Source organism: Tachysurus vachellii, chromosome 24 (assembly GCF_030014155.1).
Source record: "Tachysurus vachellii isolate PV-2020 chromosome 24, HZAU_Pvac_v1, whole genome shotgun sequence".
Classification (NCBI taxonomy): Eukaryota; Metazoa; Chordata; class Actinopteri; order Siluriformes; family Bagridae; genus Tachysurus; species Tachysurus vachellii.
The window spans coordinates 6,770,756-6,792,859 of record NC_083483.1 but is presented as its reverse complement, the minus strand read 5'-3'; the positions used below and the strand labels follow the sequence as shown (position 1 = coordinate 6,792,859).

The following is a 22,104-nucleotide window of genomic DNA, read 5'->3' as shown; positions in this document are numbered from 1 at the left end:
TCACAAAACCGGACTGTTTTTTTGTCTCAGGTATGCAGTGGGCATCGCCTATAAGTCAGCACCCAAGCATGAGTGGATTGGGAAGAACCCTTTTTCGTGGGTGCTTTGTCGTTGTAACAACTCCTGGGTGGTTCGCCACAACAGCAAAGAGATGGTCATTGACCCTTCACCACACCTGAGACGAGTCGGCGTGCTCCTGGACTACGACGTCGGCTCTCTGGCTTTCTACGATGCCGTGAGCTCTCAGCACCTCCACACCTTCCATATCACCTTCACCCAACCTGTTTGCCCTGTATTTAATGTCTGGAACAAATGTCTTACAGTCCTAACAGGTCTGCCAATCCCAGATCATCTGGAGGGTGTAGAGGCTTTCGATTGAGTGCTGATGGACTTTGGGCTGCTTAAGTTTGCTTTCAGCTTCGCCCATGACCTTTTTTGACTGCACCATATTTTCAATTCATTCATTTTTTAAAGCATGCAGAGAAAGTTTTAACAAAAAATTCCACCTTTATATGAAAAAATACATGACTGATTAGAAACCCCTGAATTAAAAGTGACAAAATATTTTTTAGCTTTGGTCTTAGTGTATAATAAGTGGTGAAATTTTTTTAGAAGTGAAGACCAGAATTCTTTAATATCAGGTATTTTGGAGGAATTTTGCACATGTCTGTATGTTATGTCTATATTTATGAAAAGGTGGAAGATCACATTAACGTCTTATAAATTGGTGCGACCGTGCGATTAGGTCTCTTAGTGCAATCTTACTTCATATGCAGATATATAAAAAAAAAAAACAATAGGGAGCAATGGACTATTTTTACTTTATAAAATGGACATTTCAGCAATGCAGCAGGACTGATTACATTTCTACATGAAAAAACCTTGTCCATTTTAAATCAAAGGAATATTTGCTTGTCATTTATCAAGCTATATCTGTTATGGTATAACTGGTTTTAGTTTTAGTTTTATTTTGTTCATATGCATCTGTTTATGTTCCTGAACATACTAACTAAAGCAGTAACTAAATGCAAATTTGTATGTTAAATACACAATCTATGTTGCGTGTTCACAAAAAAGGTTACACATCCTGTATTCTGTATAGCATTAGCATTTTTGTGAAAGGTTGTTCTGTCGTTTGTTTTTCTCAGTCTTTTTTTTTTACGTATCATTAGCAACAGAGGCACTAAGTTCATTTACTGACGTAAACGTAGCTCATTAAATCAACATTAAATCCAAAATGTTTCTGCACAGATTCCGCATTAGCGTAGATTATCACATGGACTAAAACACTTGCCTGTTATAGTAAATTATTAATGTATCTGTTAGTTTTGTGTAAAATTTTAAAAGAGCAGAAAATTTCAATTCTATTTTGAGGCTTAATCCTGTATGTACATGTTATAACCTGGCAGTTTATAACCTTACATCTCTGTTGTGTATATAAACTGTCTGTGTCTAGATGCAGAGGGTAAAATGTTTGAGTTAAAAAGAGTTGCTTTATAGACTTGTATCACATCATTTTTGTATTCTTTCATTTTATTTCGTTTTCATATCGCAACAGTTCATGTATTAGCCACTTGTTTGGTAGCATGTGTTCAGTTTCAGTTCACAAAAGCAAACCAAGGATTTGTTAAATAGGATTAATCTTACTACTGAGTCGCAGTCAAGTTGCCAATATCCACAGAAAATCCTTTTAGGCTTAAAAAAGGGAAGCACTTTCAGAGAAATGCAACATCACCATGGGATTGAAAACACATAATCGCAGCACAACTTGATGTGGCTGAAAATAACATACAGTACTGTAGTTAATCATTTGAACCGCCAACTGAATGTGTGAAGCACAATCTGCAGTTTAAATGCTGGTGGATATAGTAAACTATAGAGCAGTCTAAAAACTCTGGACTAAAGATAATATGGCTTAGTGTTTAGCACGTTCGCCTCACACCTCCACGGTTGTGCGTGCGATTCCCTCCTCCGCCTTGTGTGTGTGGAGTTTGCATGTTCTCCCCGTGCCTCGGGGGTTTCCTCCGGTTTCCTCCCCCGGTCCAAAGACATGCATGGTAGGTTGATTGGCATCTCTGGAAAATTGTCCGTAGTGTGCTTATAAATTAAAGTCTTACCGCTAAACAGTGTGTGCGACGTTAAAATGGCTAATATGTCAATCTATAATAAACTGATTTAAATGAACTTATGACTGTATATAGAATAATATCTCTGTATAAAACAATTGGAACGTAGTTGACCGACAGCTTCTATAACATTTAGATGAACTGTAAAGTTTTGCTCCATGTGTGATTTTATTTAGTCTATGAACTTTTGTGCAGATTGTGTTTGTGATTGATGTGCTATGACCCGGGCTAGCAGTACATCTACAGTACTAAAACATATAGCATTAGGTGCGGCAACAGATTTGCTGTTTTGCCAGGGGATCTTAAAAAGATCTCGAGTTTGAATCACAACAATGTCACAATGGCCGGGAATCCTAAAAAGTTGTCCCTAAAAAGTTATTTTATCATGGTCTTTTCATGGCAATGGTGCTGTGGCAAAATTACATATAAAAACAGCAGTAAAAAAGCTTTGTGCATCTTGTCTTATGACTAGTGCAATAAAACCAGACATAGAATGATGACAGATCCCATTCATTTACCCAAAATGATGCAATTGCTATGAAAATGTATAAGCTGACAATGCAGTCACATTTCAAAATGTAGGCTTAAACATGTAGAACTAGAACAGACAGACAGACACACAGACAGGTGGATGGTGTAACAGAGTGACAGGCACACGCAGAGATGGACATGAAATCATAATGCTTCCTTCACCTAGTAGTGGAGGCATAAAAAGAAGGTAAGTCTTTTAAGAATTACGTGTTTTTAACGAGATTGAATTTAAAATCTCATTCATGAAATTATAGAATATAGTACATGATACCTCATTATGTTGGGCATAAACCAAATCAGTTATAATTAAATTTAATATATACTGTATCTAGTAACCATCATGCATTATCCATCATGTTCTATATATATATATATATATATACTGTATATACTGTAGGGGGGCACGGTGGCTTAGTGGTTAGTACGTTCGCCTCACACCTCCAGGGTTGTGAGTTCGATTCCCACCTCCACCTTGTGTGTGTGGAGTTTGCATGTTCTCCCCGTGCCTCGGGGGTTTCCTCCGGGTACTCCGGTATCCTCCCCCGGTCCAAAGACATGCATGGTAGGTTGATTGGCATCTCTGGAAAATTGTCCGTAGTGTGTGATTGCGTGAGTGAATGAGTGTGTGTGTGTGCCCTGCGATGGGTTGGCACTCCGTCCAGGGTGTATCCTGCCTTGATACCCTATGATGCCTGAGATAGGCACAGGCTCCCCGTGACCCGAGAATAGTTCGGATAAAGCGGTAGAAAATGAATGAATGAATGAATATATACTGTATATATACACATGCATTTTAAATGTAATGCATTATAAAACAAATTCAGATATACTACACTATAATGGCAGAAATATATGGACACCTGACCATCACACCTTCACATTGTGTTCATTGATGGATGATAAGGCCTGGGTTGAGGTCAGAACAATGAACTAAGAACAATGAAAAACAACCACAGACCGTTATCCTTCCTCCACCAAATATTACTCATGGCACTATGCATTCTGGTAAGTAGTGTTCTCCTGGAAACTGTCAAACCCAGATTTGTCTGTTAGACTGCTAGGTAGTTAAGTGTTATTCATCACATCAGAGAATGTGTTTCTACTGCTCGAGAGTCCAGCGGTGGTGTGCTTTACACCACTCCAACTGACACTTGGCATTGCGCATAATGAGCTAAAGCTTGTGTGCAGCTGCTCGGCCATAGAAACTGTATTTCGTGAAGCCTGTGACACACGGCTCTTGTACTGATATTGCTTTCAGAGGCAGTTTGGAAGTCTACAGTGAGTGATGCAACAGAGGATAGGCAATTTTTATATGCTATGTGCTGCAGCATTTGGTGACCACGCTCTGTGAGCTCTGCTGTTGCTTGTACATGCTTTCAGTTTACAATAATAGCACTTACAGGTGTCCAAGTGTCCAACTGGCTTGTAACAAAAGCTCTTCACTGTGACCCATTCTAAAGCCAGTGTTTGTCTGTGGAGACTGCATGGCTTTGTCCTTAATTTTATGCTCTGGTTAGCAGGGTGTGTGTGGCTGAAACACCTAAACACAATAATTCTGTATGATGTCCACATACCTTTGACCATATAGTGCATCTCTTCAGAATTTAAAAAGCACTATAACATATCTTTGGTTTCATTATTCACAATACGTTGCATTTTGTTGTAGAGACGCTGACTTCAGGCTCTAAGTGAAGCAGCTTATAACTTACTGCGTTGTGTACTCAATTGTAAACGATTTAATGTAAATTAAACCTGCACGTCATCGACATTGTAACCTTAAGACAACTATATACACAATGTTCTGTGTATGTAATCCAATATGATCATGCCAACATTGTTGTATATCCACCCAGTACTGGGTCCCCAATAAAAGACCCTCAGACTGGGTTCTATTTAATCCAGTGCTTTTTAGAGTTGGATCATCTTTGCTTATATTTACATTTACAGCATTAGGCAGACGCTCTTATTCAGAGCGACTTACGTTATCTCATTTTTGTACAACCGAGCAATTGAGGGTTAAGTGCCTTGCTCAGGGCCCAACAGTGGCAGCTTGGTGGACCTGGGCTCGAACTTACAACATTGCTAGCCCAACACCTTAACCACTAGGCTACCATACAGTATGCCCCAGGTATGGAAAGTTTCCAGTGTTGTAATAACACAAAAATCGAAGCAACATTCAGCAAACAAGTTTCTTTCACACTGTATATTTCAAACCGGCTGTATTTAGATATCCATTTCTACATAATACATATCCAGTACTGCTGCAGTGTTAGTCAGTAATCAGTAAATAGATTTATTAGTTAGGTAAAATAGCAATATGATAATAATTCTAATTGCTTAGTAGCCATCCAGGGGCAGGTTGTTAACAACATTCATTTCTGCAAGCTATGCTTTACATATATACATAGAAACCTGGTAGAGTGTGTAAGTAATGTAATATTTCACAAATCACACTAATGTGAATGAGGCAAGGAATCAAAAGATACGTAATATAGGATTAAATGAGTTTCAGTTACAACACTGTGTAATCAATGATAGATGAATGGGTGGATAGATGGAGGGAGGGAGAAAGGGAGGGAGAGAAGGAAGGAAGAAAGGGATGGATGGATGGATGGATGGATGGGTGGATGGATGGATGGATGGATAAACAGAAGAATGCATGGTTGGATTGATGAATGGTTGGGAAACAGGATAGATGAATGCATGAATGGGTTTGTTGGTTCATTGGTTAGTATTTCATTGACTGTGACAAAGTAATGACATCGGACACAACTGTCCTAGTAGCACTGAGAATCACTGTACTCGACTCAGTGATGAATTTCTCATTTATTAGATAAGAAATCTTGCGGGTTACACTGACACTCTCCTAATGAGAGCAGTGCAAATCCCAGCAAGAGGCAATTTAGTGTGCACACATGAGGGAAAATAAAAGCTGTAAGAAAATGAAATCTGAAGGCATCAGTGGCAGGCAGCCTTATACGCCCGCACGTTGCATCGTTTCACCTGGGTAGTCTTCATTATGTCTGTCATCCATCCATCACTTTTTTCTAAAGTCTACAAATAAATAATTTTCTCTCTACTTATATTTTAAATATTGAAATAACATGAATAAAAGTTCTAGCCTTGAACAAGAAAGACTACGAGGAACATGTCGACAGGATTGACAGATGAATAGTTTACAAATAGGAATGACTCAGTATACACTCAACACTCAAGACTGAAAAAAACCTACCATTTATTTATAACACTAATAAAACTCCCACATTTAATTAGGAATGTAAGCTTCCACTCACATTTTATCACATTATAAAACACGATGCATGAAAAAAACATCCGCTCAGAGCTATAAGAATCCGGTCTTTAATTAGCAGGACTTTTAATTACTCTTGACTATTATTGATTCCTACAAAAAGAAAGAAAAATTCTTTCTGTGCTTTCATTCTGTACTGCTTTTGCTCTCCTCAGCCCAGACAGTACTTTACAGCCAATTTGCTGGCCTCTTTATCATTTATAATTTATACGGTATATTTAATATCTTCCTGTTTTCCGTTCATTGCTTTGTCTTGCACACAAACTAGCTTATATCACCAGGTTGTGGAAGGATAAACCTTAAGTAATCCATCCATTATTAATCTCATCTATGTTTCCATAAAGTTAAGGAGAATCAACAACAACAACAATAACAAAATAGTTTGTCTAATTCTTTCTGAGATACAGCTAATCGTTTAAATCTGGCTGACTTATATCCTAATTTATCTGATAAATAGCCTAATAAAGTCCTTTATCTGACTTATATCCTAATTTATCTGATAAATTCACATTAAAATAATCATAAATCTATTATGAGTCTGATTAAATAAAAATATTAAATCGGTTTATTGCAAATGAAAGTGCATGACATATTTGGTGTGTATAATAAGATGGAGGTAACAGTGTTGTTGGCAGTGTTTGCTGATTTTACACAACTATGACTGCAGGTGGCACTGATACACAAAGATTTCTACATTGGCTGGAACGGTTGTGTACAATGCAGGCTTCAATGAACAAGCATGTATTAGGAGCATACACAAAGTAAAGTACATTTGTGAATAGTATCAATCAAGGTTAAAACGGTTCACATCCTCAGAATGTCAGAAAGCCACTGCTGAGTCCTTGAGAAAAGCAATTATCCCTCATTTATTTACTTCTATTTGATTGATTAGTGACTTTGTTGTTGTTGTTGTTGTTTTTTTTATTCACCAAATGATAAAAAATATACTATGTGAAATGTAACATATCGTAACATCTTCCAAAAGTATTTTCTAAGAAATATCTGTATATAAATTTGCTGATTTATGTCACCGTTCTTCCCTTAATGGAAGTTGACAAGATGTCATTTGAATCTTCTTGTGTGGTTAATGGGAAATGTTAGCCATAGCAAACCAGCAAGTGGAGCTTTGTGTTCACGTTCGCAAATAACACACCGTATCTAGAGCAAGCCTTGTTTCAAACGACAGCCCCTCAAACAATGATTTATGAATTATTCAAAGCTTTTAAGAAATCTTCTTCTTCCATTTTGATAAAGAGCCCTAGTTTTCTATATAAGGATTCTTTGTAGTGCGCTGGCTACCCTGGAGAGGACTCAAAACTATGGTCTTGAACTCTCAGCTATTCTTTTTGGAATGCTGAGATTCTTTTTGGAGACCGTCTGGGGAATTGGCCTATAAATTCTTAGTGTTTTTTTTTGTATTAATCACTGAAAACTATCTATAATAAGATCATATATAAAAAATGAATGAATAAAAATGAATAGTAAAAGACAAAAAAAACCTTACTGATTATTAATCCTGATTATTCTGAGGGAAAGAAACATAATTATTACACATCCACATTAAGATTTGTTCGGGTCAATAAATGTATGCTTTTGCCAACTTGGAATTTTTTAAAATTCATATTCAGAAGCACTCACTGTGAAAAGCCTGCCAGAAAAGTCTGAGTTTCACCGATCCGTGGCACTGTTATTCCTCAATAGATTTATTTATAAATAAATAATTTAGCATGTTCGCCTCACGCCTCCAAGGTCGGTGTACGATTCCCGCCTCCGCCTCGTGTGTGTGGAGTTTGCATGTTCTCCCCGTGCCTCGGGGGTTTCCTCCGGGTACTCCGGTTTCCTCCCCCGGTCCAAAGACATGCATGGTAGTTGATTGGCATCTCTGGAAAATTGTGATTGTGTGAGTGAATGAGAGTGTGTGTGTGTGCCCTGCGATGGGTTGGCACTCCGTCCAGGGTGTATTCAGCCTTGATGCCCGATGACGCCTGAGATAGGCACAGGCTCACCGTGACCCGAGGTAGTTCTGATAAGCGGTAGAAAATGAATAAATGAATGAATGAATGAATAAATAATTTTAAAAAAATGTATTACTGGTTTTTTTTTTTTGGTGAATTGAGAAATGTTAGAAATAACGATTATATTGGAACAATCCCAAACATCTCCATAAACAGGGGGTTATGTATACTAACACCATGTCGGTTGTGCCTTCAGTGGATGTTCATGGACCTCCACTTCTCGGTTGGTCTCCAGTCATAATGAATTTGTTCACAGGTTTGGCAGCTTGTTTGATGTGCTTGCAATGTTAACTGTAAAATCCAGTCATGAAAATGATTTCAATATGTTCTTCTTTTGTTGAAGGCATTCTCAGTATATATGAAATACGTACATACAAACTAACACCTGTTGAAAGACCTTTGCTAAAAAGTGTTAAGTCCCCCTTTATATGGAAACTTCTGGAACACCCTGTATATCTAATATAATTAGAAAAACAAAAATCTTTGCAGTTTAATTTGGCGCTAATCTATTGTGTTTCTATTGTACGGTTAATATTAGTGCTGTCTATGAGTGCTTTATATTTAGGCTTATCTTAATGAGCTTACCTGCCATTAATAAAGCACTCATTCCCTGTAGTCCATGTAGGGTCTGAGCAAGAGCAATTAAAAAGTTCCAGAATAACTTAAGCTTCCAGATTTAAATCGTATTCTCTATATACAGTATGTATAAGCATTACAGTATATTGCACGGTATCTTCCTCTAAACCTGAATACTGTATGCCACAGCAAGTTTGACAAAGTCTGTTCCATTTTCATGCTGTCCTACAAACTAGGGTATGGGTACAATCACATAGTTTCACAACACTGGCAAGTTCTGTCTGGCAAATGTATTGGCTGAGACTACAGAAAGACTACAGATGCTAGCAGATGTTGAAAGATTTCACTCAGATCAGAGAGAGGAGGAATTGTCAATTACTATTTTTTTTGCCTTCATCTCTATTCTTTTATTTTTTTTCTTTGATTTTCCATTTAATTATTTAAATATGATCTAATTATGATCTGAGCCTGTGATAATGACAACAGGCTAATGAATATAATAGGTTTAACACACTATATTAGTATTTCTCATTTACAGGTACAGTTTGTTTTAAGTGTCTCCAGCTTCTCAAACAAATCTACAAAATCATAGACCTTCCCCAAATCCAGAATAACATTGGATTAGCATATTTTAATAACCCCTAACAAAACTGTAAATGATTCAAGAGTATTTTTTATTTTTAATCCTTAATACTAGTTTTGGAAGAAGTTCTCCAGAACCCTGTCATAGACATTAAAAAATATATAGTGAAGACACTGCTCCAGTTATCCATACAACATTGAAGAAATCTCTCAGCTATCTTAACCTTGAACCTTGTGTTCAAATATCCCTGTAGCTTTGTTGCTATGAATGTTTGGCTAACTGGCATAGTAACCTTGGCCACAATGATGGACTCTAATACACCGGGGATATTTCTGTCACTTAAAGGGTTAAAGAGTTCCTCAAAGTGGTCTTTCCGCTGCTCAACCATATCCTCAGTAAAGGTCATAATTCTTGCTCAGCACAATTTATGTGTGGTCTCCTCTCCCTCTCAAGAAGCTTGACAATTATGCAGAACATCTTTAGGTCCTTCAAAAATTCTTTTTCCATGGCCACTCCAAACTCCTTCTGTTCCTTGGCTTTTGCTGCATCCCTTGTGACTCTCCTGTAATACTGAGATAATTCAGAAGAACCCTCAACTTCCTTCCATACAAGAACAAGTGCTTTTGAAGTTAAGAGTTAAATTCTTTTTTTTTTTATTGCAGCTCCTGACAAATGCTCCCAAGCAACCTGCAAGGCTCTCCTGGGTTTACCATCCCAGCAGCCTACACAATGACTCCAACTCCTTCTAGTGGGAATCAGTTGACAGCTCTGTTCCTCTATTTACCCCAGTGTTGAAAATATGTTTTTAAAGTACAATGACTGTATCACAATTTTATTTTTAGTCCAATGGGCTGTTACTAAATGCACTAATGAGTAATTTTGTTTGAACAAAATTCTTGCAATTGAATATCTTGGCTATTGCAATTGATTATACATGGCTTTCACAGACATCTAATAACTATTCACATCACAGGGTATTATCTCTGTCTCATTCATCCTAATCTCCTATTCAAGTAACCCTGTAAATCTTAGTGGTTTAGAGGCCAAGGTCAGAAAGAGGTAGCCTGAATACTCCAAACTGCCATTTGGATGAATATCCAAACTATTTGGTTGAACACCCAATCTGCTATTTGATGCATCTGCACCACCAACAGTTAAATCTTTCTTCCTCAGACTCAAAATCCTCATAGAGCAAACCCCCTTTCCCACCTCAAGACCCTTGGACTACAGAATATCCCCTCACCTGCCTCAGGCTGTTCACTTGTGAGACCTCCAGAGTAGGAGAGAGATTACCCGAATTTTGGTATTAGATCCCATACTGTGTGTGGATGTAAGGTCAACTATATCTAGCCTATACTGTACCTTTCCATCGCACATGCAAAGTCAGGCTTTTTTCCCCACCAGCAATGTGACATTCCATGTTCCCAAAGGCCACTGCATTGCTATTTAGGGCTGAGCCTGACTGGGTTGGCCTTGTTGTAAAAAATTCTAGTTGGAATTCTACTTGGAAATTCAGAAAGGTTTCTTTAGCCCTCAGTACTTCAGTATGTGATACCATTTCAGCTTGCAATATAAAATACCTCTTTCTTACATATGACATATAAGTATTTGCTTATATTAGAATTACATAACATAATGGCATATTAGATAGTAAAATTTATAACACTGACCATAGATTGCTATGAATGTAAGTACGCTTACAAAACTCTGTTATTGTAAAAAAAAAAAAAAATTCTTAAATTTAGGTTCACACTGATGATGGAAAAAGTTCTTATATGATTTATTTTGGATTCAATGTTTTACATCACAAAAACCTGCCATTTTCACAAGGACATTTTTTATCCATTGTGATTTCCCATGTTCTTGGTCAAATATGCAGGTTGAAACATAAGTATATCTGAGTTGTTTTTTTTCCAGAATTGGTTTTTAACCCTCACTGAGTTAGAGTTTCAACACCTGGAGTAGTGTTTTTGTTTTGTTTACTTTAGTACAAGTAGTAAAATTAGAAGTAGTATACAGTCTAGATACAAGCTAGTACAAGCTGTAGTTTATTTACAGTAGGTATAATGTACAGGCTTAACACTTACACTAAATAATTGCACCTGCCCTCAATAAAGCACTTGGATCTGTGAACTTTACAGTTCCATCCATCCATCCATTTTCTACCGCTTATCCGTGGCCGGGTCGCGGGGGCAGCAGTCTGAGCAGGGACGCCCAGACTTCCCTCTCCCCAGACACTTCCTCCAGCTTTTCCGGGGAATACCGAAATAGTCCCTCCAGCGTGTCCTAGGTCTTCCCCGGGGCCTCCTCCCGGTTGGACATGCACGGAACACCTCCTCAGGGAGGCGTCCAGGAGGCATCCGGAACAGATGCCCGAGCCACCTTAGCTGACTTCTCTGGATGTGGAGGAGCAGCGGCTCTACTCTGAGCTCCTCCCGAGTGACCGAGCTCCTCACCCTATCTCTAAGGGAGCGCCCAGCCACCCTGCGGAGGAAACTCATTTCGGCCGCCTGTATCCGGGATCTTATCCTTTCGGTCATGACCCAAAGCTCATGACCATAGGTGAGGGTAGGAACCTAGATCGACTGGTAAATAGAGAGCTTCTCCTTGCGGCTCAGCTCTTTCTTCGCCACAACAGACCGGTATATCGACCGCATCACTGCAGAAGATACACCGATCCGCCTGTCGATCTCCCGCTCCATCCTTCTCTCACTCGTGAACAAGACCCCAAGATACTTAAACTCCTCCACTTGAGGCAGGAGCTCTCCACCAACCTGAAGGGGGCAAACCACCCTTTTCCGTTTGAGAACCATGGCCTCGGACTTGGAGGTGCTGATTCTCATCCCCGCCTCTTCACACTCGGCTGCAAACCGTCCCAGTGCACGCTGAAGGTCCTGATTTGACCTTTCCAGTTATTTCCTTAAATATAAAATTGTACTTATTTTCTGAAACACTGAATATATCCCCTTAACTACCTGTTCTGTACCCTTTCTGTTTTTTCTCTGACAAACAGTGATAACACTATTATTGTGATGTTGTACTCTTTGTGTTTGTGTCAAAAATGAGAAGACAATATGTGTAGTATCAGACACCACCTCTGTTTATTGGTTTAACAATGAAGTTTAGGGTTTAACATGACAAGATGGACATGATGTTTAGGTGCATTTATTGACTTTTTTTACAAGCTTTGAGTTGATTGAATAGGAGTAGTAACAGTTTTAATGAATCTGACAAGCTTTTGCAGAAGTAGATGGAGCTTAAACTGCTGCATACACTTTAGTGTGGCCTGGAGTTCAGGCTGTGGTCAAGGCCTTCCAGACCGCTCGTTGATACTGAGCTTTGAATGAATCCACACTGTGTTGAAGCCTATTAAGGAATGATTGGATATGATCCAGCTCAGGACATGGAACTAGGACATGAGACAAAGGACATATTAAGTAACTATAAGTTAAAAAGGATTAAAAGAAAAGAAGAGTGATGGCTCTGAGATACTTAGACATGTCTTCCAAAGAAGACAAAATGCAAGCTAGAAAAACCCAGTGATATGGACCAGAAACACACATTTTTTAAATAGGTTTGACATCAAAGTTTGATTATAATAGGAAATAAAAATGTCAAAAAGAGAATATACTGGTGTCTAGAAAAGTCCTAAACTTTCGAAAAGAGAAACAGGTGAAGCTTCTCAGCTAAGAGGTTTTGATTACGTTGTCATGTGAAGATAAGGGAAAAGAACAAAAGAGCGATGTTCAGAAATGGTGATTCAGAGGTTGCTGGGATGTTCATTTGAGCAACTAAATTCACGTCGCTGATCGCAAATAAAACCTTGTATCTGCATTTATCCATAATTTCACAGATTTTTAATATCCCTGTGAAACACTATATTGTCCTGTCACTGACATATTTTCAGAATCTGGGCAAATACTGTACCCTAAAAACATTGGCTGAATGTGGCATGTGTAAGCAATGTGCGCAGACCAATGACAGGATTTACTCAGTTATTCCAAAGTTTTCCACTCACTCACTCACTCATTTTCTACCGCTTTATCCGAACTACCTCGGGTCACGGGGAGCCTGTGCCTCAGGTGTCATCAGGCATCAAGGGAGGATACACCCTGGACGGAGTGCCAACCCATCGCAGGGCACACACACACACTCTCATTCACTCACGCACTCACACACTACGGACAATTTTCCAGAGATGCCAATCAACCTACCATGCATGTCTTTGGACCGGGGGAGGAAACCGGAGTACCCGGAGGAAACCCCCATGTCCCCCCCCCACGGGGAGAACATGCAAACTCCACACACAAGGCGGAGGCGGGAATCGAACCCCCAACCCGGGAGGTGTGAGGCGAATGTGCTAAATTATTTATTTATAAATAAATCTATTGAGGAATAACAGTGCCACGGATCAGTGAAACTCAGACCTCCCCCCCCAGTTTTCCAATGTGTTTAAAGTGATCCACTATAAATCCTGAAGTTAAAGGACTGAAGTTGAAGGTAAAGAAAAGTCGAGAGAAAACCCAAGGAATAACCTTAAGTCTTATGCTGAGCCAACATGTTGGATAAGTTAACCACTGTAGAGTGAGACATTCTCATATTTAGGATTCTTAAGAACTAAAGAAAGACTAATTTGGTTCATCATTGTAATAGTCAGTAATAGTCAGCAGCTGTCTGAGCCTTTCCTTCATAATAAAAGTCCGGTATATATTTTGTCTTATCTCAATGTCAAAATATCAACGAATGTTTTGTGCAATTTGATTTGAACAACCGTACGGAATATTTATTTAAGTGTAGCTAGCACCTGTCATATTCTTTAGAAATGTTTTAGGCTTTAAAAAAGATAAATAACCAAAGTCTGTTTAATGCCATTTATTAACATTATTTGTGTGCTGAGGAAATCTGCAACGTGTGAAGTTTGTCTAGACAGAGTTGTATTCATAAGGAGCAAGCAAATATCTTACAATTTCATATTAAAATAGTGCAACCCCATTGAATGAATCTAAAATGAGTTAATATTTACACCATTAAAGGTGATAAAGTATAGAAATAGCTGTCTGTCAGTTACATGAGTCGGTTTTATGAATCGCAATAAATGACTGTTTTCCATATATTGACATGAATTTTACATTTTTTTACATTTACATTCATCTGTGAATCATAGAGTTTTGCATTCAATAAATATAGTGACCCCCTTTAAAAAACACTACTGCATAGCTTAGCTGTTCATAGTACAGGGCTACACAAAGCCGGGTCTAATTTTATGGCTCATTGAATACAGGGAGATGTCACGTAGACCGAAAGCTGCTGTGTAAATAATGGTTTTTAAGTGATCAGTATGAAGTGCTACACAACCCTAACTCATCTTCTCTAAATTGCCTCTGAGCAAGTGAGCAAATGACTAAAGGAAAGTCTGCATTTCCTTGTTCCATTAGTGACTTCCCTTTAGACCTTACAGTCAAACCCACTTGAGTTATACAGATAGCACACGTCGGCACAACGTGTGCATTTTACTTTTTACTGCTACTTTGTCACTAGCGTCAGCTTAAATCACTTTTTAGCATTAAGCATCACTTAATATTCAATACATGACTGACTATACAAATTTAAAAGACGTAAAACAGTGAAGAGAAAAAGGACACATTCCTATATTTTATTCATGAGTGAAAATGTAAACACTATTTACTATTCCTCTTAAAGGTGGGGTGCACAATGTATGAAAAATGTTTCAGAAAACTGAGCCGGGCCCACAAACGTGTAGCCAATTAGCAGAAAGGGGCGTGTCTTGTCAATATGTGGAAGAGAGAGTGTGTGTTCAGTGTGTATGTGTGACATTAACAGAAAGCCATTGAAACATTGACATGTCGGATACCTGCCGTTACCACTGCCTCGGGTTCTAGGTGTTGAACGTCGTCTTTGAAACAGAGCTAAATTTTTAACGGTACAATACACATTACAACAAAAACACATTTGTATTACCATAGTATTACTCATTGTGTTCATTTATTAATAAAAATATCCCCTCGGCCAGCTGCCCCAGTAGGTTCCTCCATAATATTTGCCTACTGTAGGTTTCGTATGTATGTGTGGGGCGGAGCTATCAAAACAGGGGTGACACCCATTTGGGTTAGGGGCGTGTTTGTTTTGGTGATTTCAAATGTCAACATTGGCTTTCAAACATCGTGCACCGCACCTTTAAGTAACGGAATAGCTGTTTCTGACTGATCAACTTCTTGTTCTTTTGGTGAAACTAAATGTCATCACAAGCTAACACAAAACCCACCTGCTAAATGCCAACTTAACCCAAAAGAGGATTTGTTCACCATTAACTTAAGCAGCAGTCAGCAATTTTGCAATATTGTTTGACATTGTTCCTCGGCATTAAACATTCAGTATGTAACACAGATATTGCCATGAGAGAGAGAGAGAGAGAGAGAGAGAGAGAGAGAGAGAGCATACTCCACAACAAGGTGAACAAGGAGGGGTGGAATGTATAATGCTAGTGCTTAATAATAGATTAAAACAGACAGGTGAAGAGGAGGAGTAAAAGTAATCTGAGAAAATGGGAAGGGAATGAGAGCGAAGGACTCAAGACCAAAGAGGTGAGAAGGAGGAGAGGCAAAGTAACAAGATAAGAGGAAGCATAAGAGAAAAGTAAAAAGAAGCCGAGCAACAAGGAAAATACTAACAAATGGGAAGACTCTAGAGGATATATCAGGAGCTGCGAGGCTCCAGGCAAAGACAAGATTAAAGAAAAAGAGGAAGCAGAGAGAATTGAACGTGTTGTGTAGGTGGGGGAGGTGGATGGCCTTTTACCAGGATGCAAGAGAATCACAGCCTATTAACATGAACAGCTTATTATCTTGTTAGTCACATCAGGGAGAATGAGAAATGATTGCTGTTGGCCTCCTGATGCTTTCCTCACAGAGAAGCATGTCTCTGATATTCTGATAAGGGCAAATATTTACTAGCTGTCACTTCTTCGTGTCCCTTGTGCCTTATTTCAAAAATGAAATAAAATCAGGTCGACTGCCGTCATTTGAACAGTTATTCTTCAAGGCGGTATACACAATGTCCTCGGTGTATGTGCAATAACAATAATAGAGCGTCACGTGTTAGACTGAATTTTTATTATTCGGCTTTTAGACGAGACAACAATAAGAAACCGGCAATGCTAATGAAGTGAGATTACTTTAAAGGTTTTCCGTCTAAACAACAGTGATACGATTTTTTTGTATTATTTTATAAAAGTCAATTTGATTCTATAGGTTTGCATATAAAACAATGCAGCTGTATAATAAAGTAGACTCTTTATAATAAAATGTCTTCTTCTTCTACTTTTTGCTTTTCCCGTTAGGGGTCACCACAGTGAATCATCTGTTTTCATCTAACTCTATCCTCGGCATCCTCTGCTCTCGCACCAGTTACCTTCACGTCCTCTTTTACCACATCCATATATCTCCTCTTTGGCTTTCCTCTTGACCTCTTAACTGGCAGCTCAATCTCCAATATCCTTCTACCAATATAACCAGCTTCCTCCTCTGTACATGTCCATCTCAATCTAGCTTCTCTGACCTTGTCCCCAAAACACCCAACCTGAGCTGTCCCTCTGATGTGCTTGTTCCTAATCCTGTCCATCCTCGTCACTCCTAAAGAGAACCTCAACATCCTCATCTCTGCTACCTTTATCTCTGCCTCATGTCTTTTCCTCACTGCTACAGTCTCTAACCCATACTGCTGAGCTGCTCTCACTACTGTCACTTCCACACCTCCAGAGGTGTCATCTGGACCAACAGCCTTTCCACTCTTGATTCACCTCAGAGCCTTCCTCACCTCATCCTAACTAATCTTTGCTATTTCCTGCTCTACAATATTCACCTCTTCCTCAAGTCTTTCCCTCTCAGTTTGCTTATTCATCAGCTCTTCAAAATTTTCCTTTCATCTTCTCTGCACATTCTCCTCACCTGTTAGCACCTTTCCATCTCTATCTTCACACACACTTATCCGTAGCACATCCTTCCCATCTCTGTCTCTCTATCTCACTAATCTGTACAAGTCCTCCTCCCTTCCCTCGTGTCTAACCTGGCATACAACTCATCGTACGCTTTCTGTTTGGCCTTTGCCACGTCCCTATTCACTCTGCGCTGCGATTCCTTGTAGTCCTGTCTACTTTCTTCTGTCCTTTCTATGTGCTACTTCATTTTAGCTAGCCTCTTCCTCTGAACGCTGTCCTGTACTTCCTTTTACCACCACCATGTTTCCTTATCTTCTTTTCTCTTTCAAGATGACACACCTAGCACACTCCTACCTATCTCCCTGATCCCTCCTGCTGTAGATTCCAAGTCATCTGGAAGCTCTTCCTGTCTCAGGTTCTGTCTGAATTCCTCAAAACATTCTTCCTTTTTCAACTTCCACCACTTGGTCTTCTATCCTATCTTTCCTCTCCTCCAACTTAGACATCCTACACATCACCATTCAATGCTGTCTGGCTGCACTCTCTCCTACCACCACTTTGCAGTCACTGATATCTCTCAGATTGCATCGTCTACATAGAATGTAGTCTACCTGTGTACTCCTACTGTACCTTCACGATTACATGTAACTCTATGGTCCTCTCTCTTCTGGAAATAAGTGTTAACTACAGCCATTTCCATTCGCTTATCAAAGTCCACCACGATCTGTCCTTCTAGGTTTGTTTCCTTCACAACAAACCTGCCCATCACCTCCTCATCACATCTGTTTCCCTCACCAACATGCCTGTTGAGGTCTTCTCCAATCACTGGTCTCTGCCATCTAGGAATACTCTCTATCACCTCATCTAACTCACTCCAGAATCTCTCCTTCTCTTCTAACTCACTTGCCTACTTGTGGAACATAACCACTGACAACATTCTTCAATATCTGATGACCCTGATTAAACTGATTACCCTTTTCAGCTCTAAAAAGTCATCCTTAGGATCACTCCTACCCCATTTCTCTTCCTATCCACACCATAATAAAACAGTTTGTATCCCCCTCCAACACTACATATGTTGCTTCCCTTCCACCTGGTCTCCTGCACACACAGTATATCTACCTTTCTACTTTCCCTGTCATTTTACCAACATTAAGAGTCCCTATTCTCAGACCTACTGTATCCTCCTGCCTTTCCTCTTCTCTCTTTGTCTACAAACCCTTTTCTCTCCTTCCGCGACCAACAGTAGTCCAATTTCTGCCAGCACCCTATACAGTAGGTCAACAGCACCGGTGGCGGTCGTTGTTAACCCGAGTCTCGACTGAACTGTTATGTAATTCCCAATGACGATTCACATGACCTTCCTGATGCAACCCTCTTTATTTATCTGGGCTTGGGACCAACACAGAAATCACTCTGCAAACCCTGTCACTAGATTCTTTATAATAAATTTTAGATTAGATTGTATTAATCAAGCCCATTTCAAAAGAGAGCGTCTTCATTCTCATTTTCGTCTCATTTTCTACCTCTTATCCGAACTATTTTCGGGTCACGGGGAGCCTGTGCCTTTCTCAGGCGTCATCGGGCATCAAGGCAGGATACACCCTGGACGGAGTGCCAACCCATCGCAGGGCACACACACACTCTCATTCACTCACGCAATCACACACTACAGACAATTTTCCAGAGATGCCAATCAACCTACAATGCATGTCTTTGGACCGGGGGAGGAAACCGGAGTACCCGGAGGAAACCCCCGAGGCACGGGGAGAACATGCAAACTCCACACACACAAGGTGGAGGCGGGAATCAAACCCCAACCCTGGAGGTGTGAGGCGAACATGCTAACCACTAAGCCAAAGCGCCCCAGATAGCGTCTTATTTATCCCAATTAAAAGTAGAGGCCAAAACATAAAAAAAAAGCATGCTTCACCTAAGTATGCTGTTTTTCACTAGCTACAATGCTAACGTTCTATCATGCTGGTATGCTTAGGAAATTACAAGCTGTAAGAAGGAACTGGATGATTCTGTTAAATCTTCTGGTGTATAATTCTGGTGTGATGATAAGAACGACAAAGATGGATCGTAACCTAACCCATCTGTGTCAGCCAAATAACCTAGAACAAACACAAAGCAATGCCACACACACACACACAGTCTCACTGTTCCATTCAGGTACGTAAAATTTCAGAACAATGTATCTACGATTCAGGCCCCTTGAGAGTCACACCAGTGAAAGCTTGGCCAGAGGTGTTACATTAAATTATCCATGATATTTAATTAGCCATGCTAAATTTTGTCTTATTTTGTCTAATACACAGAATTCTATTCGGAATATGCTGCTAATATTCGGAATTTATCACACAAACACTGGATCGTAATTAAAGTATAGTTATTGTAGTTGTGTATAGATGAATGTTTTAATCAATACGAAAATGGAAATCTAAAACACATTTTAAGAAAATGCTTATTTTTGCTGCATCATTTTGAGTATGACGTTGAGGAGGATGTGAAGAAGCCGAATTTATAATGATTGTCAGCGTAAATCAGCCGCAGAGGCAAAAGTTTAATTTAAATAGTCACATCAATATATTTGGATAATATTCGTACTAGCCAAAGTTACTAATAGAAAAGGTCAGTGTAAGGAGCGAGGGTAACAGTTGTTTGTTAAAAATACAATGAGTTTTGTCTAAGCTCAAGCAGAGACAAGGAGCTCCTCCTTCAGCTTAAGTGATCAAGTCATCATTAAGGGTCAATTTCCTTTTAGATTTGTACAACTCATCCAGGAGAATTGGTTATATGCGGGCAGATTTTTATTTCATTTCAATATTAATCCACGTTCTGATGGTTCTGAACTATGGCAGTCTGTGGAGGTCCATAGGTCATGGAATCATAAGTTCAATATCAGTGGATCAGAATTGCACCAGGCTTCTATGATTGATCTGATAATGATCGCATTTCAGTTCGCCTTCTGCAAAGAAGGCCATTTTATTAAAGTGAAAACTGTAAGATGAGAAAAATCTTGGAGAATTAGGCACAACAAAAGGATTCGGGGGAGACGGGAACAATAAAGCTGAAAAATAAAAAATAAAAACTCTAGGCTTGGCTTCCACTTTGACTAACAAGTGAGTTAGTGTGGTAGCCTAGTAGTGAAGATGCTGACTCGTGGGTTCGATTTCCACGTCCACCAAGCTGCCACTGCTGGGCCCCTGAGCAAGGCCCTTAACCCTCAATTGCTTAGTTGTATAAAAAAATGAGATAAAAATGTAAGTCGCTCTGGATAAGGGTGTCTGCTAAATGTTGGAAATGTAATGAAATGTGGTCTGAGATAGTAGCATATGTTTGTGTGCTTTCACCCTTGGAGAACTAATAACCCACTTTTACAAGCGGAGAAAAAAAACACAGAGCTGAGAACAATAAATGGGTGGTGACGCTCAGCTTGTGTTATACCGTCACATGATACCGTTTGTCACGTGCTTGTGAACGGTGTGAAGCGTCTGCCATCTAAGATATTATTCTAAACCACTCAGAGTCACAACACATTAAGACATGATTTAATCATCCAAATTTCTAAGACATTTCTTTAGGAGCTCATATAATAACAATTTAGATGGAATTTTGAAACTACTGTATGTAGCTGTCGATTTCAGTGTTGGTGTTTTAATTTATAATAGATTCTGGAAATTCATTCATTCATTCATTCATTCATTCATCTTCTACTGCTTATCCGAACTACCTCGGGTCACGGGGAGCCTGTGCCTGTCTCAGGCGTCATCGGGCATCAAGGCAGAATACACCCTGGACGGAGTGCCAACCCATCGCAGGGCACACACACACACTCTCATTCACTCACTCAATCACACACTACGAACAATTTTTTCCAGAGATGCCAATCAACCTACCATGCATGTCTTTGGACCGGGGGAGGAAACCGGAGTACCCGGAGGAAACCCCCGAGGCACGGGGAGAGCATGCAAACTCCACACACACAAGGCGGAGGCGGGAATCGAACCCCGACCCTGGAGGTGTGAGGCGAACGTGCTAAACACTAAGCCACCGTGCCCCCCAGATTCTGGAAATTATTCTTATTAAATATGTCAAAGATTGAGTATGATGTCTATTTATTTTTCCTCTTGTTGTACAGCTAATTCAGTTTAATTTAATTTATTTCATTCTTACATTCCATTTTTAAAAACTCATAAAATTATAATATTTTATTCCTCCTGTATCCTTATAACGGAAAGTAAGACCAACATATTCCACAAAATGTAAGAAGGATTATTCAAACTGTTTGAATAATACAGTATCTTTTAGAGCTGCAGAAATTTTATAATAATCGAACACACTGATTATTTAAAAAGCGTATTTCTATATTTAATGCATCATTGACATAAGCAACAAAAATATTGTATGTTGTGAAGTAGGAGCACAAAGACAGCTATTCATTGGAGGAATGCAATACCAGAGATCAGCCGCTAGGGGCAGCAGCTTTGTTTCAATCACGACACATACAGTAGTATAATCCTGTGTTTTGGCAGCACGACACACTTAGGCCATTTTTAAACACACAAAAACAGATCGGCTTATTTCGTTCACAACAAACTGCTTATGCTGTGTTTGTGGTGTTTTGTAAGTGGTAAATTTCAACGTCATTTCAACGTTATTCCTTTGCGTGCCTGTAAGGATTACTTTCCTATAGCAACAAAGCCCAGTCGTGTTTTATTCCTTACAAAATGTTCAAACCTGGGTGTGACGGAGAAAATGAGAAAATGAGATCTGACCTTTCTAATGCACCTCCTGACTTTATAAAAAGCTGTGTGTAGAAATAAAAGCTGACTCTTTCCACTACTCTTCATTCACAGCAGGATTCATTTGCTTTTTAAAAACATATTACACATATATGTTACCGACAGATTCTATATCTACGTTACAAATATTTAGATTCAAGATTTTATGTCGCATATACGGTTATACACAGTATACAACTTGCAGTGATATACTTTATATTA

At 39.3% G+C, this 22,104-nt stretch overlaps 1 protein-coding gene across 2 annotated transcripts in view; it reads left to right on the top strand.

Moving 5' to 3' along the window:
- Positions 1-1,499, top strand: part of mid1 (midline 1) — a 33,924-nt gene extending 32,425 nt beyond the window's left edge. For both annotated transcript variants that reach the window (XM_060860760.1, XM_060860759.1), the window contains exon 10: positions 31-1,499. In XM_060860760.1, the coding sequence (XP_060716743.1) occupies positions 31-379 (349 nt within the window). In that variant the 3' untranslated portion in view covers positions 380-1,499. The remainder of the gene's footprint in view (positions 1-30) is intronic.
- The last annotated feature ends 20,605 nt before the right edge of the window (positions 1,500-22,104 follow it).